The 22,290-nt window shown below is 50.1% G+C and overlaps 1 protein-coding gene across 12 annotated transcripts in view; it reads right to left on the minus strand.

Annotated features, from left to right (window-relative positions):
• Positions 1 to 2,995: 2,995 nt before the first annotated feature.
• The window catches only part of Col27a1 (collagen type XXVII alpha 1 chain), a 121,410-nt gene continuing 102,115 nt past the window's right edge, over positions 2,996 to 22,290 (minus strand). For 6 of the 12 annotated variants that reach the window (XM_035439851.1, XM_035439850.1, XM_035439852.1 and 3 more), the window contains 21 exons: positions 21,368 to 21,421; positions 19,164 to 19,220; positions 19,004 to 19,057; positions 18,449 to 18,502; positions 18,131 to 18,184; positions 17,278 to 17,331; positions 17,089 to 17,196; positions 16,707 to 16,814; positions 15,865 to 15,972; positions 13,911 to 13,964; positions 13,439 to 13,501; positions 13,015 to 13,068; positions 12,829 to 12,864; positions 12,710 to 12,727; positions 12,386 to 12,421; positions 11,540 to 11,566; positions 9,915 to 9,980; positions 9,008 to 9,179; positions 8,038 to 8,147; positions 6,341 to 6,559; positions 2,996 to 4,775 (listed from right to left, as the gene is read on the minus strand). In XM_035439851.1, coding sequence (XP_035295742.1) covers positions 4,629 to 4,775; positions 6,341 to 6,559; positions 8,038 to 8,147; positions 9,008 to 9,179; positions 9,915 to 9,980; positions 11,540 to 11,566; positions 12,386 to 12,421; positions 12,710 to 12,727; positions 12,829 to 12,864; positions 13,015 to 13,068; positions 13,439 to 13,501; positions 13,911 to 13,964; positions 15,865 to 15,972; positions 16,707 to 16,814; positions 17,089 to 17,196; positions 17,278 to 17,331; positions 18,131 to 18,184; positions 18,449 to 18,502; positions 19,004 to 19,057; positions 19,164 to 19,220; positions 21,368 to 21,421 — 1,653 coding nt within the window. In that variant the 3' untranslated portion in view covers positions 2,996 to 4,628. Of the gene's footprint in view, positions 4,776 to 6,340; positions 6,560 to 8,037; positions 8,148 to 9,007; positions 9,180 to 9,914; positions 9,981 to 11,539; positions 11,567 to 12,385; positions 12,422 to 12,709; positions 12,728 to 12,828; positions 12,865 to 13,014; positions 13,106 to 13,438; positions 13,502 to 13,910; positions 13,965 to 15,864; positions 15,973 to 16,706; positions 16,815 to 17,088; positions 17,197 to 17,277; positions 17,332 to 18,130; positions 18,185 to 18,448; positions 18,503 to 19,003; positions 19,058 to 19,163; positions 19,221 to 21,367; positions 21,422 to 22,290 lie in introns of those variants that run through there. The other 6 variants (XM_027400290.2, XM_027400294.2, XM_027400295.2 and 3 more) reach the window with 5 other exon arrangements.

Consider the following 22,290-nt stretch of genomic DNA (forward strand, 5'->3'; position numbering starts at 1 on the left):
CCTCTCCACCTCCTTCTATAGCAGCAGCCATGAGGAGGACTGCTGATTCTAATTAGGTAGGACCTGTAGACCAGGGCTGAGAAAATACAGCAAAGCCTGCTGGGACAACTCCAGATCCTGTGTGGAGATCTTGGCAACTTACCTATGACTGGCCTCTTTGAACTTCAATTCCTTTGACTGAAAGCTCATCATGGTATGCACATGTTTCACAAGCCAAGCACATGAGATGAAAGCAGAGCACACTTTGTACTGGTACAAGGGGTGTGGCCAGTGTACAGGAGCTACCATCCTTGTGAGCATGAATGGTGCTTTTCTTGGCTTGACCCATATGTAGCTGGCCTTTGTGGATCAAAGAGCAGGTGCTGGGGTGATAGCTCAGTAGGTAAAGTACTTGCCCTACAAGCATGGGGACTTGAGTTTGATCCCAGGAACCCATACAATAAAACCTGATCACAGTGTCACAAGCCTGTATCCCTGCAGTAGGAGGATAGAGATGGGCAGTTTCCTGGTGCTCAATGGCCAGCTGGGCTAGCAGACTTGATGAGCTCAAGGCCAAATGGGAGACCCTGTCTTAAGAAATAGGGTTAACTGCTCTGAGAATAATTATCTGAGGTTTGCCTCTGGTGTACACACAAACACACACACACACACACACACACACACACACACACACACACACACACACACACACACCTGTACTCAACAGCAATTGGCTATGATTTTTCTCTACTACTACGGACTGATAGTCTTGTCTATGCTGGCAGGCAGGAAGATCATACTTCTCATGACAAAATAAGGTCCCCCCTCAAGGCCCTGCCTCAGGCAAGACTCCTGCAGTGTCTGTCTTTCCTCCTCTTTCCCTCATAGATTACTGGAGATCATGGGGTCAGCTGGTCTCAGTTGACCTTGCAGCACTGTGGACAGGACAAACACAGCAAACTGAGCTTTTCCTTGGAAGCCCAGCCTGCGGGGGACTTCATTCCAATGGCCTCTTGACACCTAGGTTGTGCAATGGGAGATTGAGAAATGTGGGGAACACACACTTAAAGGAAGCTGCCACCTGCTACTTCTGGGAAGAAACTGGCTTAGCTCCAGGGTGTTCACTGGCCAGGTCACAGGGACCCATAAATCAATGAAGACAAAGTGGTAAACACACTCCATCTTCCCCTCAGCCCTGCCTGCTGACTCTCATGTCTCCTGTGCCATGTCTACAAAGCCAGAGAGGCTGCAGACATTGTCAGCATTCTGATCCCCAGGCCTTCCTGTCCTGTTGTCCTAGCTCTGCCATCTGCCACCTGCATAGCTTGGCTCCAGGGCCCTATTGGATCTTGGACCTAATGGGTCTGGTCTCTGTTCTTCTAAGCAAAGCAGTGAGTTCTGTTTTGTGGTGCCTAAGTCCCCTACCACTACCCTGCCACCAGAAGGGAGTCACTGGCTCTTCCTACTATGTGGATGAGCGAGGCTTGTTTCCCTGGCTGCAGCTGTGGACCCAGAGCAATGCTGATGCCTGGGCACTGAGATCTTAGTAGTGGGTGTCCATGCTGCCCAGCACACAGGAGGTTCTTAAACTGAGGAACCAGTGACTTCAGGCTTCGGCCAGCACCTTTTCCTTTTAAGAATTCCCTCAGATAGAGTGTTATGATAGCCAGAAGGGGACACAGCCAGTGTCAATCAAGTGAAGAACAGATAACTTGCAATCTGTCCATATTGTATGCATTCAGCCTCCACAACAGCCATCTTGAATTGTATGCACCACAACTGCTTTTGTGTAACCCTCCTCTATTTCCCTTGCTCTGTTTCTTATCAAACTATAAATAGGTAAAACATTAACATGGTATGTGGAGCTTTTGTGTATGTGGGTGACTGTCATGTTCATGTATGTATGCATGTGTGCATGCATGAGTGTACACATGCATGAGTATACATGCATGTGTGTATGCATGTAGAGGCCAGTAATCAACCCCAGGTGTCATTCCTCAGGAACTGTCCAGCTTATATCTTTGAGGCAGGGTCTCGAACAGAACCTGGAGCTCATTGATTTGGCTAGGATGGCTGACCAGCAGGCTCCAGGGATCCTCCTGTCTTCACTGTCCTTTCGCTAGCATTACAAGTGTGTACCACAACATCTGACTTTTTATCTGGGTTTGGGGATTGAACTCTGGTCCTCACACTTGCACAGCAAACACTTTACCAACAGAGTCATCTTCCCAGCCCCAGTACATGGAGTTTTAAAACTCCATGCCAGGAAAGTACCTTTCCTTCCTTCTGACCCAAACTACAGTGATGCACTTGGTGTTGCTGTATCTAGGATCACCTTTCTGCAGCAGATCCCCCAATAAATTGTGCCCTGTACAGTCCTAATCAGCCCACTCCTTTCTTTTTTTTTCTTTTTCTTTTTTTTTTTTTTTTTTTTGGTTTTTCGAGACAATGTTTCTCTGTGTAGCTTTGGAGCCTATCCTGGCACTCACTCTGGAGACCAGGCTGGCCTCGAACTCACAGAGATCTACCTGCCTCTGCCTCCCGAGTGCATAATGCATACAATATGGCGTGCACCACCAATGCCCAGGCAGCCCACTACTTTCTTTGTTTTCATGGCACCTATGGTCAAACATTCTGGGGTAGGTTTACCCAGAACAATAAGACATAACAAACAGTCTTGCCATCAGAATGAATGAAGAAACAATGTAGGATTCAACACACAAATGCAAAGCCCTAGGTCCCATCCCTGCGTATTGAGTGCAGCTCGGAGCCTGGAAGGGCACAGGACAGCTCCAGGCTTGGGGGCTTGGATAGAAAAAGGCTCTTCCTACACTTTGACATGGCACTCTTCCTCCAGAACCTTGGCAGACAGCACTCATTTAGTCCAGCTTTAAGTCACAGGGTTGGCCCCTGCCTGAGCAGGACACTGGTCACTGCTTTAGCAGGGCACCTCTGGCATCCTTCTACCTCACTGAAGAACCTGTCCTTGTGTGAAGAAACATCAGACCACAGTCTCACCGTTCCATTGCTCAGTTTTAAATATTTATTTAAAGTCCAGAAGGGAACTTGAGAAAACAGAACCCACTAGGGGTTTGAACACACTGACATTTAGACAGAAACAAAAGGACGACAGGCAATACACATCACGTGACTAGAGGGAGACACAGAAGGGAAGCAAGAAACAGCGCTCAGGTGAGGACCAAACAACAAAAATGCACGTCTAGCCTGAGGTGGGGCGGGAGTGGGGACACAGGCGGTGTCTGGGAGAGGATGGGTGGGAGTGAGGTATTAAATAACGAAAAGCAAATCCAATTCCCCACAAGACGCAACTTTAGAAACACACAAATAGAGACTTTCACATCAGTATTCCTTCTATAAAAATAATTCCATAGTTAAAATAACTTCAAAATCCAATTGGGGTCCCGACTTATTTAGGTTGCATGGAAGGTCACTGTTGTGGAGACCAATGAGGTACCCATAATTGGTCCTTCCTTCTCCACCCAAATTGGCACTTAGGGGAAAGGACAGTGGGTTTCTACATAGCTGTGCAATGCTGAGAAAGCAAGAAGGTCGGCTGCACTTGGAAGGGTGGGCTCCTGGGAGAGAAGACCTTGGGTCTTTAGATGATGCTATGTTTGCAGTCCACCTTCATGATCAGCCCTAGAAGAAGATCTCAAATCCAAGGCATCTTCTTCCAGGTCAGGTCTTCCAGGAGTAAGGAGGCCACACCAGAGTGCCTCCTCAAGGGACAGAAGCAGAAATCTCCATGCTTCTGGTTTCTGGAAGGATTTTATTGTTGTTGTGTTTTTGTTTTTTTATTTTTTTATTTTTTTCCTTTTTTCTTTTTCCTTTTTGTCCTCCTCGGAAGATTACAGGGGTAATGCTAGTCACATTGTTAAATCCCCATTTGGAGGAGAGAAAGACTGTGGACAAGGTCCCACTCAAAAAGTTTCTTCAAAGCCTGTGGCAACAAAAATAGTAGCACCTTCAGAATCTTAAATAAGTTTTTTTTTCTTCTTAAAAAAATCACATACATTACAAGAGACAATTGTGAGCACCAGCGATTTCACAGTGGGAGGTAGCATACAGCACCCCAGCCTGGGGGTCAGCCTCTCCACACCCCAGCTCCCCGTGTTCTTCATCACCTCTCCCAGGTGAAAAAATAGTAACACACCTTCTCTTTGTTTAAATAATATATATATATAGATAGATTTCTTTCTTTCCTTTTCTCCTCTTTTTTTTTTTTTTCATGTCTCCTTCGAATATTGCACATCAAAAACTCCCCAGCAGGGACCAGCTGACAACATGCCCCTTTCCCTTGAGGTGGCATCAATGCGGGAGGGGTTCTTTGGGCAGGGAGTTGGGGGAGGAGGGGGTGTCTACAGAGCTAGGCAACAGACTGTGGACTGGAGTGGGCTGCAAACCCTGCTTGCTCTAACTGGCTCTTTGGTTGGTTCTTGGGGCTAAGCTGGGATGGATGGTTCTCCAGAGCAGCCTCAGGATAGCCTGCTACCCTCCCTCAACTCCTGCTGAGCAGACAACAGCTGGGACTTTCACCAGGGTCCTAAGGCAGGGTCCCATATCTGGGACTAGCTGGTCCCAGCCTCTTCCCTTCCCCACAAGGCTTGGAGGAGCCTAGAGGTCAGAGGTCAGAGGAAGCATGCAGGTCCAACTTCCAGGCGGTACTGCTTCCCTGATGAGACTGGTGGGAGGTTGTCCACGCTGACAATGGGCAGCTGCTGTGGGTCCTGGGTTCGGAAGGTGAACAGTGTCTGGTGCCAGCGGCCATCGTGGACCTGTCAATGGGCAGGAAGATGACAGTGAATGTGATCCTTGCCACTTACAAATGCATGCCTCATCATCTCTTGTTTTTGCGGAAACAATGACCTGTATGTGGCATATCTGGGCACATATCTGGCTTGGTTGCTTCCACTTTTTAGAAAGTTATTTTTTTGAATAATGAATTTTTAAAATTTTTAAATATATATATATATATATATATATATATATATATATATATATATATTGTGTCTGAGTGTGGGTTTGTGTGTGAGAGTGCAGGTGCCTTTAAAGACCAGAAGATGGCGCCAGATACCCTAACGTTCAAGTGATTGTGAGCTGTCCAACATGGGTGCTGAGAACTGAAATCAGGTTGTGTAAGAGAGCAGAACAGGCTGGGCGGTGGTGGCGCACGCCTTTAATCCCAGCACTTGGGAGGCAGAGAGGCAGGCAGATCTCTGAGTTTGAGACCAGCCTGGTCTACAAGAGCTAGTTCCAGGACAGCCTCCAAAGCCACAGAGAAACCCGTCTCGAAAGAGAGAGAGAGAGTAGAGCAGCAAACACTCTTATCTGCCCAGACATCTCCTCAACAACATCTATCTATCTATCTATCTATCTATCTATCTATCTATCTATCTATCTATCTATCTATTTTTGAGACAGGGTTTCATATATCCCAGTTTGGCCTTGAACTGCTATTCCTCCTGCCTCTACCTCATCCTCTCTCCCCCAATCAAGTACTGGGATCATAACTGTGAATCATCCCATTGACCTCAATTTTTAATGTTTTCTCTCTTATTCTTGTTAAGTAATATTATACGAAAAGTCACTGTGTTTTGACTTTCAGGCACATTCCTAGTAATTTCCCATGAACAAATTCAACAATAGAATCTCCAGATCCAAGGACAGCTGGTTTTCTTGCATACATACTGGCTCTCTATTTACACAGAGCTGTTCTCCATCTTTTTTCTCAGTAGCTTCATGTGGAAAGCCACATCCTTAATGACACTGTGGATTACTAGTTTACTTTATGAAAGTAGTTTTACATTTGGGTGATTTCCTGTCTTCTTCAAACCTTGAAGCGTATTCTGTTTAAGACATTTGACAGTGGCCAAAACTATTGAAAGAAAGAAAGCAACCTGATCAGTGGAATAAAGAGAATTGATACTCTTTCGAAGAGGCCTTTTCAAAATAACAGATGTTCCTATTAGCCTGAAGAACTTTTACCTGCATAGACTTTCCCTTAGAAGGTTGCCAGAGAGGTTAGCCTGGGGAGTACAATGCCCTGGGTTCACCCCCAGCAACACTCATGCATGCACACACGTGCACACACACACACACACACACACACACACACACACACACACACACAGAGAGAGAGAGAGAGAGAGAGAGAGAGAGAGAGAGAGTGAATAAAGTCAATTTTACTAAATAAATCCTAAACAAACAATTCTAATAAGATTACAAGATGATAAAGAATTGTATACAATGTAATATAAAATGGTAAGACATACTCATAAAACCAAGCAAGTTTCTCCTGGCGTCCCCACATCAAGGGGCAATGAGGGGTTCCAACAGTTACCTTGCAGCCATCCACAGACACCTCTGGCCTGAACTGACCCCCAGCTTCGAAGACCTGTCCATTCCAGGCACGGAAGCGCACGGCTTGCCTGGCAGAGGGGCGCCCTGGGCCCTCCTGCCACACCGTCAGGTTCAGGCAATGGATTGTGATGTGCTGTGTCCCCTCAGAACTGAGCAGGTGCAAGAAATTCATCTGGACCCGGCTAACAGCAAACTCCACCTGTGGGGTAGAGGCAGGTGGGTAGCAGAACCCCGCAGCCCTCAAACTCCTCCTCTTTCTGGAGGGCACCAGGGTTAGCCCTTTACTGGCCAGTTTTTCCTGTGTCATCTGGCCCCTCAAAAGACAGGAAAAGCGAGTTCTCTGTGAGCTGGTCCTGTAGCCTAGTGGCTGCTCGAGCCCAGAACCAGAGTCCGAGGCTCTTGCTGTGGTCTGTTTTCTCAGCTCTCCCAGGTGGGTGGGCTAAGGGTTCAGCCAGGTCCAGAAGCTGGCAAGGATTTTGCTCAAGCTGAGTGTGGAGGAAATGTAAGGGGCCTTAAAGAATTTAACCTATAAAGGACTCAGGTGTTATCAGAACTGTGGTGTAGGGCTACGGGGAGGCGGGGCTAGTGGAAGGTAGTCCATTGAGGGTATCCAAGAGGATATCTGGATCCAGCCCTTTCCTCTATGCTTCCTGACTTCCAGGGAGTAAGTAGCTCTCCTCTACTATAGTCCATACCACAGCCCCCAAGGCAAAAGAGCCAACCAATCAGTAGGAGATAAAGAAAACTCTTTTTGCCTTCCAGTTGGTGTCTCCACAATTTTGTCACACACAGTAACACAAAGCTAATTAGTCTGTCATTGTTCCTGATGGAGAGGGCAATGCCACTGGGCAGCTCTGTGGCCAATCCAGACTTACAGGCTTGCCATGTGGTCCCCAACCCTCCAAGTCACCAAGAAGGGAGCTCACAGGAATTACAGTGGCCCTGCTAGACTGTGAGCTCCAGCTGCAGGGATAGCAGCAAGTCTGAGCTCTCCACATGGTGGCTCGGGGTCTGGCTAGGTCAGGAAGCCAGCAGACTTGTTGAGCAGCTGGCTGTGTGGAACCAACACCATCTCAGCCATGGGGAGGTGCCTCAGGGAGTCTATGGATACAAAAGTCTGGGGCTGCCTACTCCTCTGCAGCCAGAGCAGTTTCTCCATGTGGCACACTCCTACCCCCACCCCTACCCTGCATGGACAGCCTTGTAGAAACAGACACACAAGTCATGGAAGGGCATCCTGGACAGGAATGGCCACACCCCCCAGCTGCTGCCTGCCTGTTTCATTGGTGAGTCGCCTGCTCCCACCCCAAAATGCTTAGCCCAGGGACAGATGTGGTGTGCAGGCACTGAACAGAAGTTAAATAAGAGCACATGCAAGAGTGACACATGTCCCCGAGAAACCATACTCTCAATTAGTGCCAACAATTCATGATTCTCCCCGACTACAAACTAGTCCAAGAGAAGATGGGGTCTTCAGCACTGAGGCCCCACAGAGTCTGAGAACACAGGAGTGTGAAAGGGTTTGTTAGTCCTACATGTCCCCAGCTTCTAAGTGAGGAAACTAAGTCTCAAGGGGGGATGCTTTCCCACAGCCTTCCAGGAAGACAAGCAGGGCTCAGGGCAGGGAGGGACTGGCAGGGTGGGCAGAGCCTGGAGGCAATGGGGAACAGATGGTACCTTGGAGGCTGTGATGGGCTTCAGACACGTCTGCCCACCGTGTGTAAAGTTACAGGAGACTTCAATGGTGTCAGAGGAGCAGCCGAGGTTGGGGTCCACCCAGTAGGTACCTTCAACAGAGCAGGACAGGGAACATATGAACCAGGAAAGAGCCTGCAGGGGGTTCTGGAGGACTGTACCCGTGACTCATGGGGTTGAAGTGGGGTGGGAAGTTAAGGGGCAGGGCAGGCAGACACAAGATATCTCAAGGCACAGACAGGGAAGGATGCCTTCCGGGTAGAGTTGGCAGTCAGGGAGTCCCATGCTCTGGCAACACACCCCATGTTCCTGCTGGGATGTGTCTACTCTATAGAGTAGGCTCTTAGCTCCTCTAGGTTCTTCAGGGCTCAGGCTTCCTCCCAGACATGCCCAGGGAGCTGGGGCTCTGACCTCCATCTGGCTTCCCTTCATCTTGCACTTCTGCCTGCATCTGGCTTCCCTGCTAGGCTTCCTGGCTGCCAAGAGCTCCACAGCAGAGGAAGGGGTGCCCCAACATCTGCCTCTAGCTCTGCAAAGCATGGAGGACCAGGTGGCACCACGGCATGCCCCAGCTCACAGATGAACAGTCAGGTGAGCTTAGATGGTGAGGTTGCCTGCTCAAGCAGGAAGTCCTTGGGGTTATGCTAGCCCTCAGAGGATATTTGTTTTCTTCAAAGTCATCCTTGTGCTCAGAATGGTTCCAGCTTGTGGCATTATGGGCTAACTAGGCCCATTTTCTCTACAATACCCTCAAAGCCTGAACCATAGGCCTGGCTATGTGAAGCCCAGAGGGTGTTCGCTGAGTGAATAAATGATGCTGTGTTTCTATCGAGGATGGAAACTTGGCTGAGATATGCCAAGGACCTAACACTCCATGGACCTGAGCTCCTCCTGAACTTGTGCTACCCGACACAGGCAAGAAGCCCCTTCTCAGTCCCCCAGACACTCTTACCATCCACCATCCTCTGCTCACAGTCCATGAGATCCCGGCAGACCCGGGCTGGATTTTCCTTGGTTCCCAAGGGCGTCTTAATGCTCTGGATGAGGTTGCTGAGGTAGTGTAAGGTTTTGAAGATCTCTCCTCCCTGGTCCAGCACCAGCTGGTCCGGATAGCTGTACCCCTGCTATGGAGAAGTAGGGCTATTGTCCATTATGTCCTGACCTTGCCCAAGGTCCCAGACACATTGCTTCATAGTTCTCACTGTCTGGCGGACCCAGTGACCTCCCAGTCCTTGGCTAGCTTAGACTGGCTACACAGATAAGGAGAGGGAGGGTCAGGGACATAATGTAGCAGGGATAAGAGCTGCTTCCTTGCCCTTGGCCTATGAGCCCCAGTGGTGTTGGTAGGTGGTCTGAGCTAGAGGAATGAGCTCCCCACCATGAGAAGGAAGCAAGGCTGTAAATTGGGCTCTGACACTGGCTGGAACACCTGAGACCCGTCTCAGCCTGGAACCATGGAGCAAGGCTGACCACAGACTGGGTCTCAGCAGCGCCCTGGGTCTCAGCTTCTGTGTGATCCCTGGGTGTCCCTGGGAACTGAGAACCTGCTGCAGGCTATGGTCCAGGAAAGTATCCCTCTCTCTCTCTGGCCAGACACACATTAGACTTGAGAAACTTCTAAGAAACACAAGGGCACAGTGTCTGTATCTGGCCTGGTTCTGGCAGCCTGGGCTGTGGCACCACTTTGGACTGTGGTCTCCACCTGAGCCCTAGTGGTGATCTCCATCAGGGACTGGGCAGCATCACTACAACAAGGGCTCTGACACTCTTGGCGTCAGCCATGGGGACAGTATTGACCTCTATGACCCCTCTCTTTCTCCCAGGACCGGAGGTCATGTGAGCAGAGGTCTGGGCAGTACCTCTGGTCTGACTGCTCTGTGAGCATCCATCCATGTCTGGAAAGCTGCCCCAAGGTCATCTTGCTGCTGTGCAAGGAAAATAAAAAGTATGTGTCCTGTCCCCTTCCCAGGGGAAGCCAGATTCTGAAAGTAGGAGCTAGGGGCGCAAGCACCTACTCTAACTCTCCACCCCACCACTACCCCACCCCTACCTCACTCCCACCGCACCCCTACCCCACCCCCACTGCACAGATCTTGACCAATTCACATGTCCTCTGCTGAGCCCTTCCTTCCTTTGCAGAGAGTCAATGCTGAACATACCATTCCCTTCAATAGCTCCCCAGGACCCTCTCATTATTAAGTTCAAACTCTTCATCAGGGTTAAAAACCCCATGTGGGTGCTGTGGTCTTCATCCTTGTCTCTCTCCACACATGCTCTAGAACCAGGCACACACAGTCCTTCTTGTCTCTAAAACCATTGCTCTGCCTAGCCACAGGACCTTTGCACATCTTCCCATTGCCTGGGGAAGTCTTCCCTGTCTCCAACACAGTGTCCGTTTTTCTCAACTGGAGGTGCTAATGCTCCCCAGAAGACACTGAGTCTCACCAGATGGTGTGTTTTTAATTGCTATGACTAGGGAAGGGATACTTCTGCATCGCAAGGTTGGAAGCAAAAAGTGTGCTAACCAAGCTCAGACATGTTACCCAGGAAGCCGGGCAATTGTCAGCCATGCTCAGCTGTTTCTGTGATGCTTCTGCCTCCAAGCTGCTGAGATCCATTAGACCCCATGGTTCTAATTATATAGCTCTTGAGTACGCCTGGCCTCAGCCTTGGTACCCGGTTGCGTTGAGCACAGTTGTAGGCTTACCAAGAACATGGCAAGGGGTCTGGGGAATTCCCAGGCCTGCACTTTCCCTCTAAGGGGCTAGCCTTGGTTCTCTGGTTTGGAAAATGAACCCCCAGATAAAATATTCTCCAGGAACTACTAAAACCATTTCTAATAGTGTCTGGCATATGATGAGTGGCATTTTTCAGCTAAGAGTTGTATAGAGCTCTCTGTCCTTCTCTATATCTAGGAAGGAAAGAGGCTTTGTCTATCTTCCTGATGAAGAGATGGTGAAGACTGGCAAGTGGTTTGTATGTATGGACAGCACAAAGGGAGGGACATGTAGAAGCTGGGATTGGAATAACAGGGACTTTGAGCATCTGGTAGCCCTAGGACTCCTTTTCAAGCCACACCCTGGGGATGCTGGCAGGGTCTGATCCAGTCCTCATTGGTGTGGGGACAACATGGGACTAATTGGACTCAATGCTGGGAGAGCTGAGCTGGGACGGGGCTCCTGTGCCACCAGAGAAAAAAGGGTCCAAATGCACCCACTTGCCTGACCCTCTGGAATCCCAGTCTAAGGAGGAGAGAGCCTAGCATCAACCCACATGTGATGAGACCCTGGCGGTAGCTTTAGAACAGCCCTCTTGCTCACAGTTGGGGACATGGATGGGCTTCTTGCCCAGGGCTCCGGTGCAAAGGACAGGACAAGGACATGCTAGGGCTCCAGCCACTGTGGCCAGAGAAGGCTCAGCTTTTTCTCCCCGCCCACCCTTCAGCCTCATCGTAGGATGTCAAAGAGAATGGTGTGCAACTTACAAACTGGACAGGATGCCAAGGAGGACCCTAGAAAAGAAAGTGGAGAGAGGCTCAGGTCGCTATCAGCAGAAGGCTTGCTGGGCCAAAAGCCTGTGGGCATGTGCAGTGTGATTCCCTCTGAGTTGGAACACTTCCTTTTAGAGGGTGAAGGCTACTGGAACTCAGGAAGAGTCACCAGACCCCTCCCCAGGGTTAGATAAAGAGTTGCAAAGACTGGGGTGTATATTGGGGATGGGGCAGACTCTCCTGCCAGCCAAGCTGCTCGAAAGCTGGGTAGGGAGCTCCAGTGACAAAGCTTTCAGAAGCCATCACCCATGTCAGGGAGTTTCTCAGTGACACAGCTGTCTTTGAACCGCTGATGTCTTCCCTAAGTCCCCAGTAAGTTTACATAACGTATAAGCACACTAAGGTAGACCTGGGTGGACACATTTCTCTGCCCTGTCGACGTCCTATCTAAGGTGGACAGGAAAAGTCACACAACAGATCCCATCTGGGCCTGCTCTATGCTCTCTACAAGTCTGTAGGCCCACAGGAAGCACACGTGTGGCTTTGGATCAGGGCATATTATGCCATCAAAATCTTCACTCAGAAGTTAAGAGCACTTGCTTACAGGGAACCTGGATTTGGTTTCCTGCACTCATAGCCATCTATAACTCCAGTTCTAGGGAATCTAAGCCCTTCTTCTGACCTCTAAAGGCACCAGGCATGCTTGCAGTGCACTTATATGTTATGTAAGCTAAACATTCACACACATAAAATAAAAAAGTAAATCTTTAAAAACAACCCTGGTCTCACTGAGAGGAACCTGCCCTGGGAATCCAAAACGCCCAGCATGCAGTTACCTACCGGTGGACCCGGCCGCCCCCTCGGACCAGGAGGACCCTGTGGAAGAAAGAGGAGACAAGTCAGCTCTGGAGAATCCCTTACACAGGCTGTCTTCTGTCTTACCCAGGCACAGGGACAGGAGGATACAAAGGGGAGGGATATGATCCAGAGAGAGGGAGGGAGGGATGGAGAGGAAGAGAGAGAGAGAGAGAGAGAGAGAGAGAGAGAGAGAGAGAGAGAGAGAGAAAGAGAGAGAGAGCACTTAAGAATGTCACTGTGGAAAGGAGATCCTGAGAGTCCCCATCCCTGTCACCAGCCCCAAGTGCTCACGCCCAACCTACTCACCTTTGGGCCTTGCAGTCCCTGGAGACAGAATTGAGGAGAGAGACAGTTAGGAGAGGTGGGCTGAGCCATGGTTCACCTCCCATTGCCCCATAGAACTGCCTTCCAGGCTGTCCACTCACCCAGTCCCCTCGGCTGCCTCTGTCACCCTTGGGACCCTGCAACAAACCATATTAATGAGTTAGGACTCAGAAGGAAGTCCCATTTCCCATATGGGGAAACTGAGGCTCAATTAGCTCTGGGTCATGAAACACTTGAACCTTGAACCTCCAATACAGGAGACCCTGTAGCCTCCCCCTCGAACATACCGGGAGTCCAGAAGGTCCTAGCATTCCAGGGGGCCCAATGATACCTTCCTTTCCCTAAAGGAGAGAGAGGCTATGAGTCCTCGATCTGGGCCTAGGGAACAGAGTGACAGAGGAGGGTGGCAGCTGAGTGTCCCATGGCATGAAAGGGACACCCCTTCAAGCAGAGCTGGGCCATGCATGTCCTGAGCATGCCATCATGCTGGGGTGGGTCACAAGAGTCGGGAAGGAAAGGACTGGTGCACTAGCAGGGGGTATGTAGTCTGCTAGCAAGGACATCATGAGCAAAAGCATGAAGCTGGCAACAACTGCATGGAGAGGAGGCTCTAAGAGTGAAGGAGCAGAAAAACGTATGTGTTCAACCAGCTGATGGCCAGCCTGGGGCCTGGGTGTCTACCAAGAAGAGACAGGGAGGAAGGAGACCTACCATCAAGCCAGGAGGCCCCCGAGGGCCTTGGATGCCTTTGAAGCCAATGTCTCCAGGGGGGCCCTGTGAAAGGCAGAAAAGGGCTGTGCCTAGGGCAGCCACTGGGGAGTACCTAGGAGTCTTCTTACCCCTGAGTTCTGGCCGGCCTGTGTCCTCTTTATTTTATCTGAGAGGCCCCAGGAAGAATAGTAAAGGCTCCTGGTTCTTAGACAGGCACAAGCTGTCTTAGGGTGCTATGTGGTGTATGCCTCAGGTCTTAATTTTTACAATAATCTTTGGCTGTTGTGCTTTCCTGTTCACAGAATGGGAAAGCAAGGCTTGTATCAAGTCATGTGTCTGAGGCACAGAGCTACTGGGCTGGGCACACTTCCAGCTGGGTTCTGACCCACACATTGAGGCCTATGTGAAGACTCATGGAGTGAATCCACAAATAGATGAGTGGCAATAGACACAGTGGGATGGAACTCTGTACCTTGGGTCCAAAGAGGCCAGCTACTCCTGGGAAGCCCATCTCACCAGAGTCACCCTGTAGAGAAAGCAGGACAAGATGGTATGAGTGGAGCCTGGACAAGGATACTGCCAGTCATCTATGCCAGATGCTAGTCAGTCCAGGAGTGGAGTGGACAGGCACCTGTGCCCTATCTGAGGAGCAGGCAGAACCTAGTTCACAGTCCCACAGTGATGCTCTATACTCAGGAGCTCCTGTTCCAGGTCCTTATGGAGAGGACTAACAGACCCACAGATGTTTTCTGCCCACCCAAACAGCTCTATTAAGCAGTCTTCCAACAGAAACCCTCCACTGGTGGCTGCTTAGAAAACTCATTTCATATAACACATTTTTACTCCTTCCTTTTTGACATGAACCCTTTTATTTATTTTTCTTGCCTTATGGCACTGACTGGGTCTGTGGTACCACTTTGGAAGAAGCAGTGATTGGTTTCTGCTCTTTGGAAGAAAGCATCCAGCCAACCACCACTATGCACATTAACTGTAGGATTTGCTTAGATATCATGTATCAAGTTGAGGAAGTTCCCTTCCATACCTAGTTTACTGAGTGTTTTCTCCCTCCCCAATCAGAAATGAAGTTACTTTCTGTAGGGAAAAATGTTTTCCCTACACCTACAGAGACAGTTAAGTGGCTTTTCTTTTTCAGTTGGATGATGTAGTTTAGTATGAATTTCACTGACTTATTTTCAAATGTCACCCCAGTCTTGCCTCCCAGTGGTCAGCCTCACTTGGCCTGGGTGCACTACCTTTTTATTCAGTCTTAACTTCCATTTTGATAACACTTGATTGAAAATCTCTCTATGAGCTACACTGGTCTGTTGTGTTCTTTTCTTAAATATCTTTGACTGACTTTACGATCGGATTAATAACGACTGAGTGTTGCTCTGGCTTCTGGAGGTTTCTGAAGAGTCGGTACTATTGCTTCCTCGAGTGTCCAATAGAACCACCAGGTGAACCACCTGCATCCAGAGTTTTCTTGGTGAGAAGCTCTCTGCACTGCAGGCTCACACTCTTTCAAAGATACCAGGCAGGCAGGGTATCTCTTTCAAATGAGCTTTGATAGATTGGCCTTTGAAGGAATTTGCCCATTTCATCTAGGTTCTTCAGTCTCTTGGCATGAAGTTATTTATAATACTCCCAGGGCTGCACTTTTGTCATCTCTGATGTCTGTAGTGACAGATACCATCTCTCATTCTGACATTAGTTATATATACATACATATGTACACACTCTACTTTTTTGGTCTTGAGAAGTCTGGCTAGACATATATGAATTTTATTGATCTCAAAAACCCAATTTTCTCTTTATGATCCTCATCATTTCCTTTCTACCACTTGCATTGTTTCTATTTTTCTTCGATTCTTAGGATGGGCTCTGATGCCACCATTGATTTAAGTTGCTACCAATACTCCAGTGAATTCTGGGCAGTATTCACCAATTTTGATGCAGTGTGTTCTTATTTCACTTGATTCAAAATGCTAATTTACCTTTCTGATTTCTTTTTTGACTCATTTAGGTGTCTACTTAGTTTCTAGCTTGTTAGGGCATGGGGAGACAGTGTTGTACAGAAAGAACACTGTTCCTGAAGCCCACAGTGCCAACTTCTACCCATGTCCCTGGTTCTCATGTTGAATGGCCCACAGATTTCTTCTTCTAGCCCCCACAACACCTCCTTCCTGCACAGGAGGAGAATGCCATCCAGAACTCAGAGAGTGGGTTCTCACTTTGGCATCAATCTCACAAGTAGCTTCTAGGCCTGTGTGTACATGTATGAACATGAGTGTTGGTGTGTGTGCATGTAAGTGTATGTACCTTTTGCACATATCTATGTGGGTGTGTGTGTACATGTGTATGTGTGTGTACTTGTGGCTCTAGGCATGTGGTTGTATGGTCATATATATGCCTTGGGACCCACTCACCGGTTGGCCTTTGGATCCTGGCTCCCCCTGGTTTCCCGGAAGTCCTGTTCCACCTTCTGTCCCTCGCTTTCCAGGGGAACCCAGTTGCCCAGGTAACCCACTTTCACCCTTAAAGAAACACAAAATCACCTGTCAAGAGGATACATGGTCCCAAGACCAGTAGAGGAGGAGTCTAAGAGCAGGATAGCAGTGATTTCACAAGTTCTCCGGATGGCAGAGGGTAGAGGGAGGCACAAGGATGGGGTGGGACAAGTTCACCCCCCAAGCAGAAGCTTCCCTCATGACTCTGGCTTTCTCTTTGCTGTCCATCAAGTCTCTCTCTTTACTGTCGTGTCCTTCCCCTGCCCCTGCCCCCATAACAAGGCATGTAGGCTTCATCTCCAAACTTGTCCCCACTCGTACCTCTTTGGCTAAATACAGAGAGTCCTAACCTTCCCCCAAGAACTTAGGGAAGGCAAACACCATGTCTGGGTCCTTCATTTACGTATGGCCTTTAGGGTGTGGCCCTAAGCTAGACACAGAAGCAGCTAGAGGACTCTTTCTAAGGAGGCTACAGAGAATCCCAGAGGTAAGCAACCTGTTTTCTCAAAGACCCACCAGAGGGCGCCTGTGTACAACTCAACTAATGGGGAAGGTTTGTATGATTCAGTAGGGGGCAGTATTTATAATCACTTGGATAAACTAACTTTAAACTTGGGTCAATATGAGGGCCGGGGGCCCCCCCAAAAAAAGTCCACAACAAGGGTTCCATGTTCACGTGGGCCCGAGGACACGGATACTCTAAGAGTCAGTATCATTACAGTCAGGACTAGGGCAGAAAAGATAGATTAATAAGAGCTGACCTTGAATCCTGGAGGCCCCTGTGCTCCAGGTAAACCAGCCACACCTGGGTTTCCTCTTCTCCCAGCAGGGCCTATGGGGCCAGGGGTGCCATCATCTCCCTGCTGTCCCTGTAAAGAAAACAGATGGGCAGAAGTTTGATCCAGTGAGTTGTAGAAGGAGGAAGGAGGTCACACTTGCCAAGGGGTAGGATGATATGACCCAGCTACATAGATACTAGCATCAAGGAGAGATGGTGATAAGAATCGCAAAGGATGAAAGGCTGTCTACTGGTATCCCACCCAGTTTTCCAACTGATTATTCAGGCCCATGGCTTGTGTCTCATGACCTTTGTGTAGCCTGTCGAAGTCCCTAACACCAGTTGTTACCTACTGTTCTGCCTACCTGATATCCTGGTCGGCCATCCCTGCCAGGAGTCCCATCAGGTCCATCCATGCCCTCAGGGCCCTGTCTCCCTACCACGCCTCTGGGCCCTGGCAGCCCCTGCAGTCCCTGGAGGGACAGAAGAAGCTGGTCAAACCTTCTCAGAAGGACATAGAAACTGGTGGTAACAGAGGAGCTGTGGCCACTCACCTGAGTCCCCCTCCGGCCTGATGCGCCAGTCTTGCCAGGCTTTCCCTTTGGGCCCTGAGAAAGCAGAAACAAGGGCTAGATATTAGCAGGGTCTGGGAGCCCTGGAAGGAGACACTGAAAGGAGGATAATAAGTCCTGTGAATGAGTGTGATCTACCAGAGAGCCACGTGCCTGGAAACCCAGGCCTGTGGCCACCCCTAGAAACCACCCAGGGCTATCCACACTGCTCTGGGCCCTGACTTCCTTCTTTGGCTCCCATGCTGCCAAGACCATTCATAGGCACCAAAGTTGTGTTCAGACCTGGAGCCTAGGGCCAGCTGGGCCAGTCAGTCTTGAGTATAGAAGTCCATAAGAGTGTGGGCCCACTACCCTGCCTGGGGAGTGGTGGGTAGATGGGGTGGGGGGTAGGTTGGGGGTGGGGAGGAGGGATAGGGGTGAGGGGAGGGAGAGGGAGAAGGGACTTACATGTGAAACAAGCTTGATTCCTAACTTGAACTAATAATAATAAAAAAAAAAGTGTGGGCCCAGGGGACATAGTGAGGAAGGAACTACAGGGGTCTGGGGTCCACAGCAGAGAGTCACTCCACTGTGACCATCTTGCCCCTCTACTTTTTTCCCTCACTCCTTCATCCCTCAACTAGCGCCTTCCCATTCTCACTCCTTCAGCACAGCCTGGCAGAGATGTGAGCTGACTAACTTCCACACAGAGGCTGATCCCTCATTCCATGCAATGGCTGCAGAACCTGTGGAGGATGGTACTTCCTGGTCCCACCTCGCTGACTGTGTGGCCCTAGAACAGTCCATGCCCCAGACTCCAGGGCTCAGCCTCCCCACTGAACCCCAGCCCTCTCACCTCTTCGCCTTTTGATCCTTTAGGCCCTGGCTGTCCCCGGGGTCCTGGATGCCCCTGCAAACCAAGGTGAGATGACAGAATCTGGCCCCAGACCTCTCTCCTGGAGAGAGTGGCCAGTCTCCACCTGGAGGGAGATGAGTGGGGAGGGGCTTGGGGGTGCAGACTCTTGGGGGTACAGACTCTTGGGGAACTTCAGGGTCAGGGAGGGGCTGCCTCCTCACGTCCTCCTACAGGGCAGATCCCTTTAAGTTTTAAAAGGCTCTGTTCTGTCATTCCTGATGCTCCACCCCGCTTACAGCAAGAAGATATAGGACTCACAGGCTGGCCCTGCTGGCCCGGCTTTCCACGGAGGCCTTGAACTCCCTCTTGACCCTGAAAGTCAAGGAGAGACAGGTGAGGTCCTTCTGAAGTGGCCAGGGAACCACTGTTCTCCCTGGCAGCATCATTGACCCACTCTAAGTTCTAGCTTTCTTAGCTGCTAAGTGGGTGGAACAGCAATTGACCAGCTTGAATGGAGGGAAAAGTAATGGTTGCTTCTGCTAGGAAGGCTGTTACAAGACACAAATGGGGAAACTGAGCCAGCCCTCCACTCCTCACTTACCAGGAGAAGTGACTACTCAATATCATGCTGGAAGGAAACTCAGCCAATCTGCTGGCTGTGTGGATGGCTCATGTCCCGGATCTCACCCTCCTATCCCTCAGCAGAGGTCAGGCCTTTCCTTCGTGGTGTTAACCTGGCCTCATAAAGGGTGCTCTCTGCCCCTTCTGAATGGTGGAGGAATGAAGGTGGGGGCAGGAGCCTGTGTCCAGTGGAGACCTCTGTCCCTCTTCCCACTTTCCCTACCCTCCCAAAGGTAGAGCTCTGATGCTTACAGGGTATCCAGGGTCACCTGGCTCCCCACGGTCTCCTCGATCTCCCACAGGACCCTGAATGACAAAGACAATGGATAAACATGAGCCCCAGCTTCTGTGAACTCTCAGTAGCCTGTGCCTTGTTACATTGAGAGGTCAGAGGAACAGAAAGGAAACTTACCCGATCTCCAGGTGGCCCAGGGGGCCCCTCAGCCTTGCCATCCTCGCCCTGTTCCCCCTGTGGACACCACAGAACCAGCATTAGGCAAGGACCACTCTGGGAGTTAGTGAACTGCAGGCCGGAAGGCACCTTCCTCAGGGATGAAGGCCAGCCTCCGTAGGCAGGCAGACTAGGAGACCAGCGGTCAAAATTGCCATTGTAGGTAAGAGTGGCGACAGTGTCCACACGCCACATGGATGCCTAGGACAGGCTGAAAGAGGAGCAGAGACTAGAGTGGAGACCTTGGGCCAAGGCAGGCCAGCCTGGGCCCTGGTCCAGCTGTGGGATGGCTCTTATCAGCCACACAGATGGTTGAAATGCTGCTGAACAGGTCAGAAGGCACTTTAGGGCTCAGACTCCAGCCTCAGAAAACTAGTGTTACCTCTCCTGGGAACCCCTCTGGACTCTAGCCAGGGTACTCTGATCCCCCCACTGCCCACAGAGTTGGAAGGAAGCATGAGGGACAGGAAGAGGGAAATGGTCAGAACTGGAATACAGCCCTGGCCAGTCTGAATGTTGGTATCCTACCCTCAACTGGGGCCCTATGGCCCTACAGGCAGCAGTTAAAGACAAGTGAGACCCAGCCAGGCACCTAGAACAAACTGTCCTCACAGATGTGGGCTTCATTCCTGCCCAAGATCTTTATCCAACTGTGAATGATGTCAGGGGACCAGACATCTTCAGTGGGCACCAGGGCTTACCAGATAGTCTTTGGTTAGGCACGTGTAGTTCATTTCATATATTGTTTTACAGATTCTGCAGCAACCCTCACTTTACAGAATAGGAGAACGGGGCCCATGAAAAGAATCATCTTAGTCAGGGCCAATCAGGAATGCCCCAGCCTGGGCCCTGGTCTAGCTGTGGGCCCAGCCTGGCTGCGGTGGGGACATAATCCAAGCATTTAACATTAGTGAACTACTTCATGTGGCCTAGTTCTGAGTCTTGTCCCCTCCATCTGGCCACCTGTATAGACAAGGATACTATCTACCAGTGCAGACTGGTTCATACTCTGGGTCTGTTGCTAGCTAGTGACGTGGGGCCCAGCAGCACCTCCTACCACTGTTTAGAGGCAGACCCCTATGCTCTAAGAGGCTGGTTGTCTTCACCTGTTTTGGGAAAATCCTTGGAAAAGAGCAGGGCTTCCGCACACCTCCCTTGCAACCCATTCCCCATCCCAGCACCAGCCAGTCTGTGGTTGGCTGTTCATTACCAGATGGCCATGAGCCACAGAACAAAATTCCAATCAACAATGAGCTATGCACATGTACACTCCCACAGCTTATGTCACCTAAAGATGTCATAGCCCTCTACTGTATGCCAATACATTTTATGGAGACTACCTCTAACCCGGAGTGGTGGCACTGGCAGCTCCATCTCCACTTGGCCCCAGGGTTTGTGTTCACCGTCTGTGGCATCCCTGGAAGCCTTATGATGGCTGAGGAGAGCCGAGGGCTTGAGTGTGCTCTATCCAGCCTCTCGGGACCATGCCAGGGCCTGCTTGGACCACTGTACTTGCAGATCTGTACTTATCCCGGCAGGAAGGAGGGGCCCAAGGATAGCATGCCAAGTCAGTGTGACTCACCACAGCGGGACTTAGTTAGTGGGGAGCTGAGTCGGCAAAAGAAACGAGGGTTGGAGAGGCCAGGGACAAGGAGGCAAAGACACAGCCTGCTAGGAAGCATTCCAGCCACGAGAAGGGAAAGGAGGGGGAAGAGGGAGAATGGGGAACCCAGATTTCTGGCTCCAAGTCCACTGGGCATCACTGGAGACATGACCCAGGGGCCATTCCTTACAGCTTCGGGCCCTCGTGTGCTCCTTTCTGTGAACAGTGTTCACGACCAGCCAAGATTTTCCTCTGGCAATTTCTCTAGAGCCCCAATAGGAGGGCACACATCCCCCGGGGCCCTCACCCTCCTCCTGAGCCTTCTCCTTCATCAGCGTCCCTCCTTCCTGGAACTGAGTGAGCTGCTTGTGTACAGTTTCAATGCTACTGCTCACAAGCATGAGGGAATAACAGAGACTTGGTTCATGACACCCTGCTCGTTTCTGCAAGGTGAACCTGAAGCCATAAGCACAGGATGTCATGTACGACTCCTCGCTACTCCATCCCCAAAGCCCCAGAGCTGGTCTTGACTCTAGCTACTGCTCTAAGATGCAACACCTACCTTCTGGCCTTTGGGCCCAGGAGGCCCAAGAGGTCCTGTGATGCCTTTGTGTCCCTGCAGGCAAATAAAAGGAGAGAACTGAAGAGGGCTTGAGGATACAGGAGGGACAAATGACAAAGGACAGAGACTCAGTGATGGGGACAGTATAACAAACAGAATACCACCCCTGCCTGGCTTTCCAGATATGCCTGTTGGTTCCAGACACACTTCTAATCCTGTGCCAACTTGGGTAGTAGGGCCCCGCTGTGGTGCCCCGGGGCAGGCAGTGGTCAAAGGCAGGGGACCACTACCTTAGCAGAGTGGTGGGAAGAGGCCACCTGACAACTGCAGATGACTCTGTGTTGGCACCCCCTCGCTAGTCTTCCTCCCATTTCTTTGTCTTCTTTTTTTCCTGCTGTGTCTCCTGAATTCCCTGGGTCTGGCAAGGGCCAACATGGCTAGCCAAAAGCACCAAGCTGCTAGGCCTGGACTGCACATGTGTTCTTTGACTGCTCTGAGTCCCCATTCCTTTCTAACCAAGACTGTCCCTCGGAGCCCTCATCTCCTGAATGTGTATGGAAGATCTGGAAGCACAATGCTCCCTCTTTAGAGGACAAATAAAGCTGGGATATATATGGAGCACCCACCATCTTCTGTATTCTGTGAATATATGTCTTTCTTATTAGTTGATGAATAAATGCTGATTAGTCATTAGCCAGGCAGGAAATATAGATGGGGCTACCAGACTAGGAGAATTCTGGGAAAGGAAAAAGGCAGAGAAACAAGTTGACAGGGAGTTGCCATGTAGCTACAGGGGCGGGGAGGACGCCAAGAATTCTCCTATAAGCCAAGACCACATGGAGATACATAGATTAATAGAAATTAAGAGAGAGCTAGCCAATAAGAAGCCTGAGCCATTGGCTAAACAGTTTATAATTAATATA

Source organism: Cricetulus griseus, chromosome 2, assembly GCF_003668045.3.
Source record: "Cricetulus griseus strain 17A/GY chromosome 2, alternate assembly CriGri-PICRH-1.0, whole genome shotgun sequence".
Classification (NCBI taxonomy): domain Eukaryota; kingdom Metazoa; phylum Chordata; class Mammalia; order Rodentia; family Cricetidae; genus Cricetulus; species Cricetulus griseus.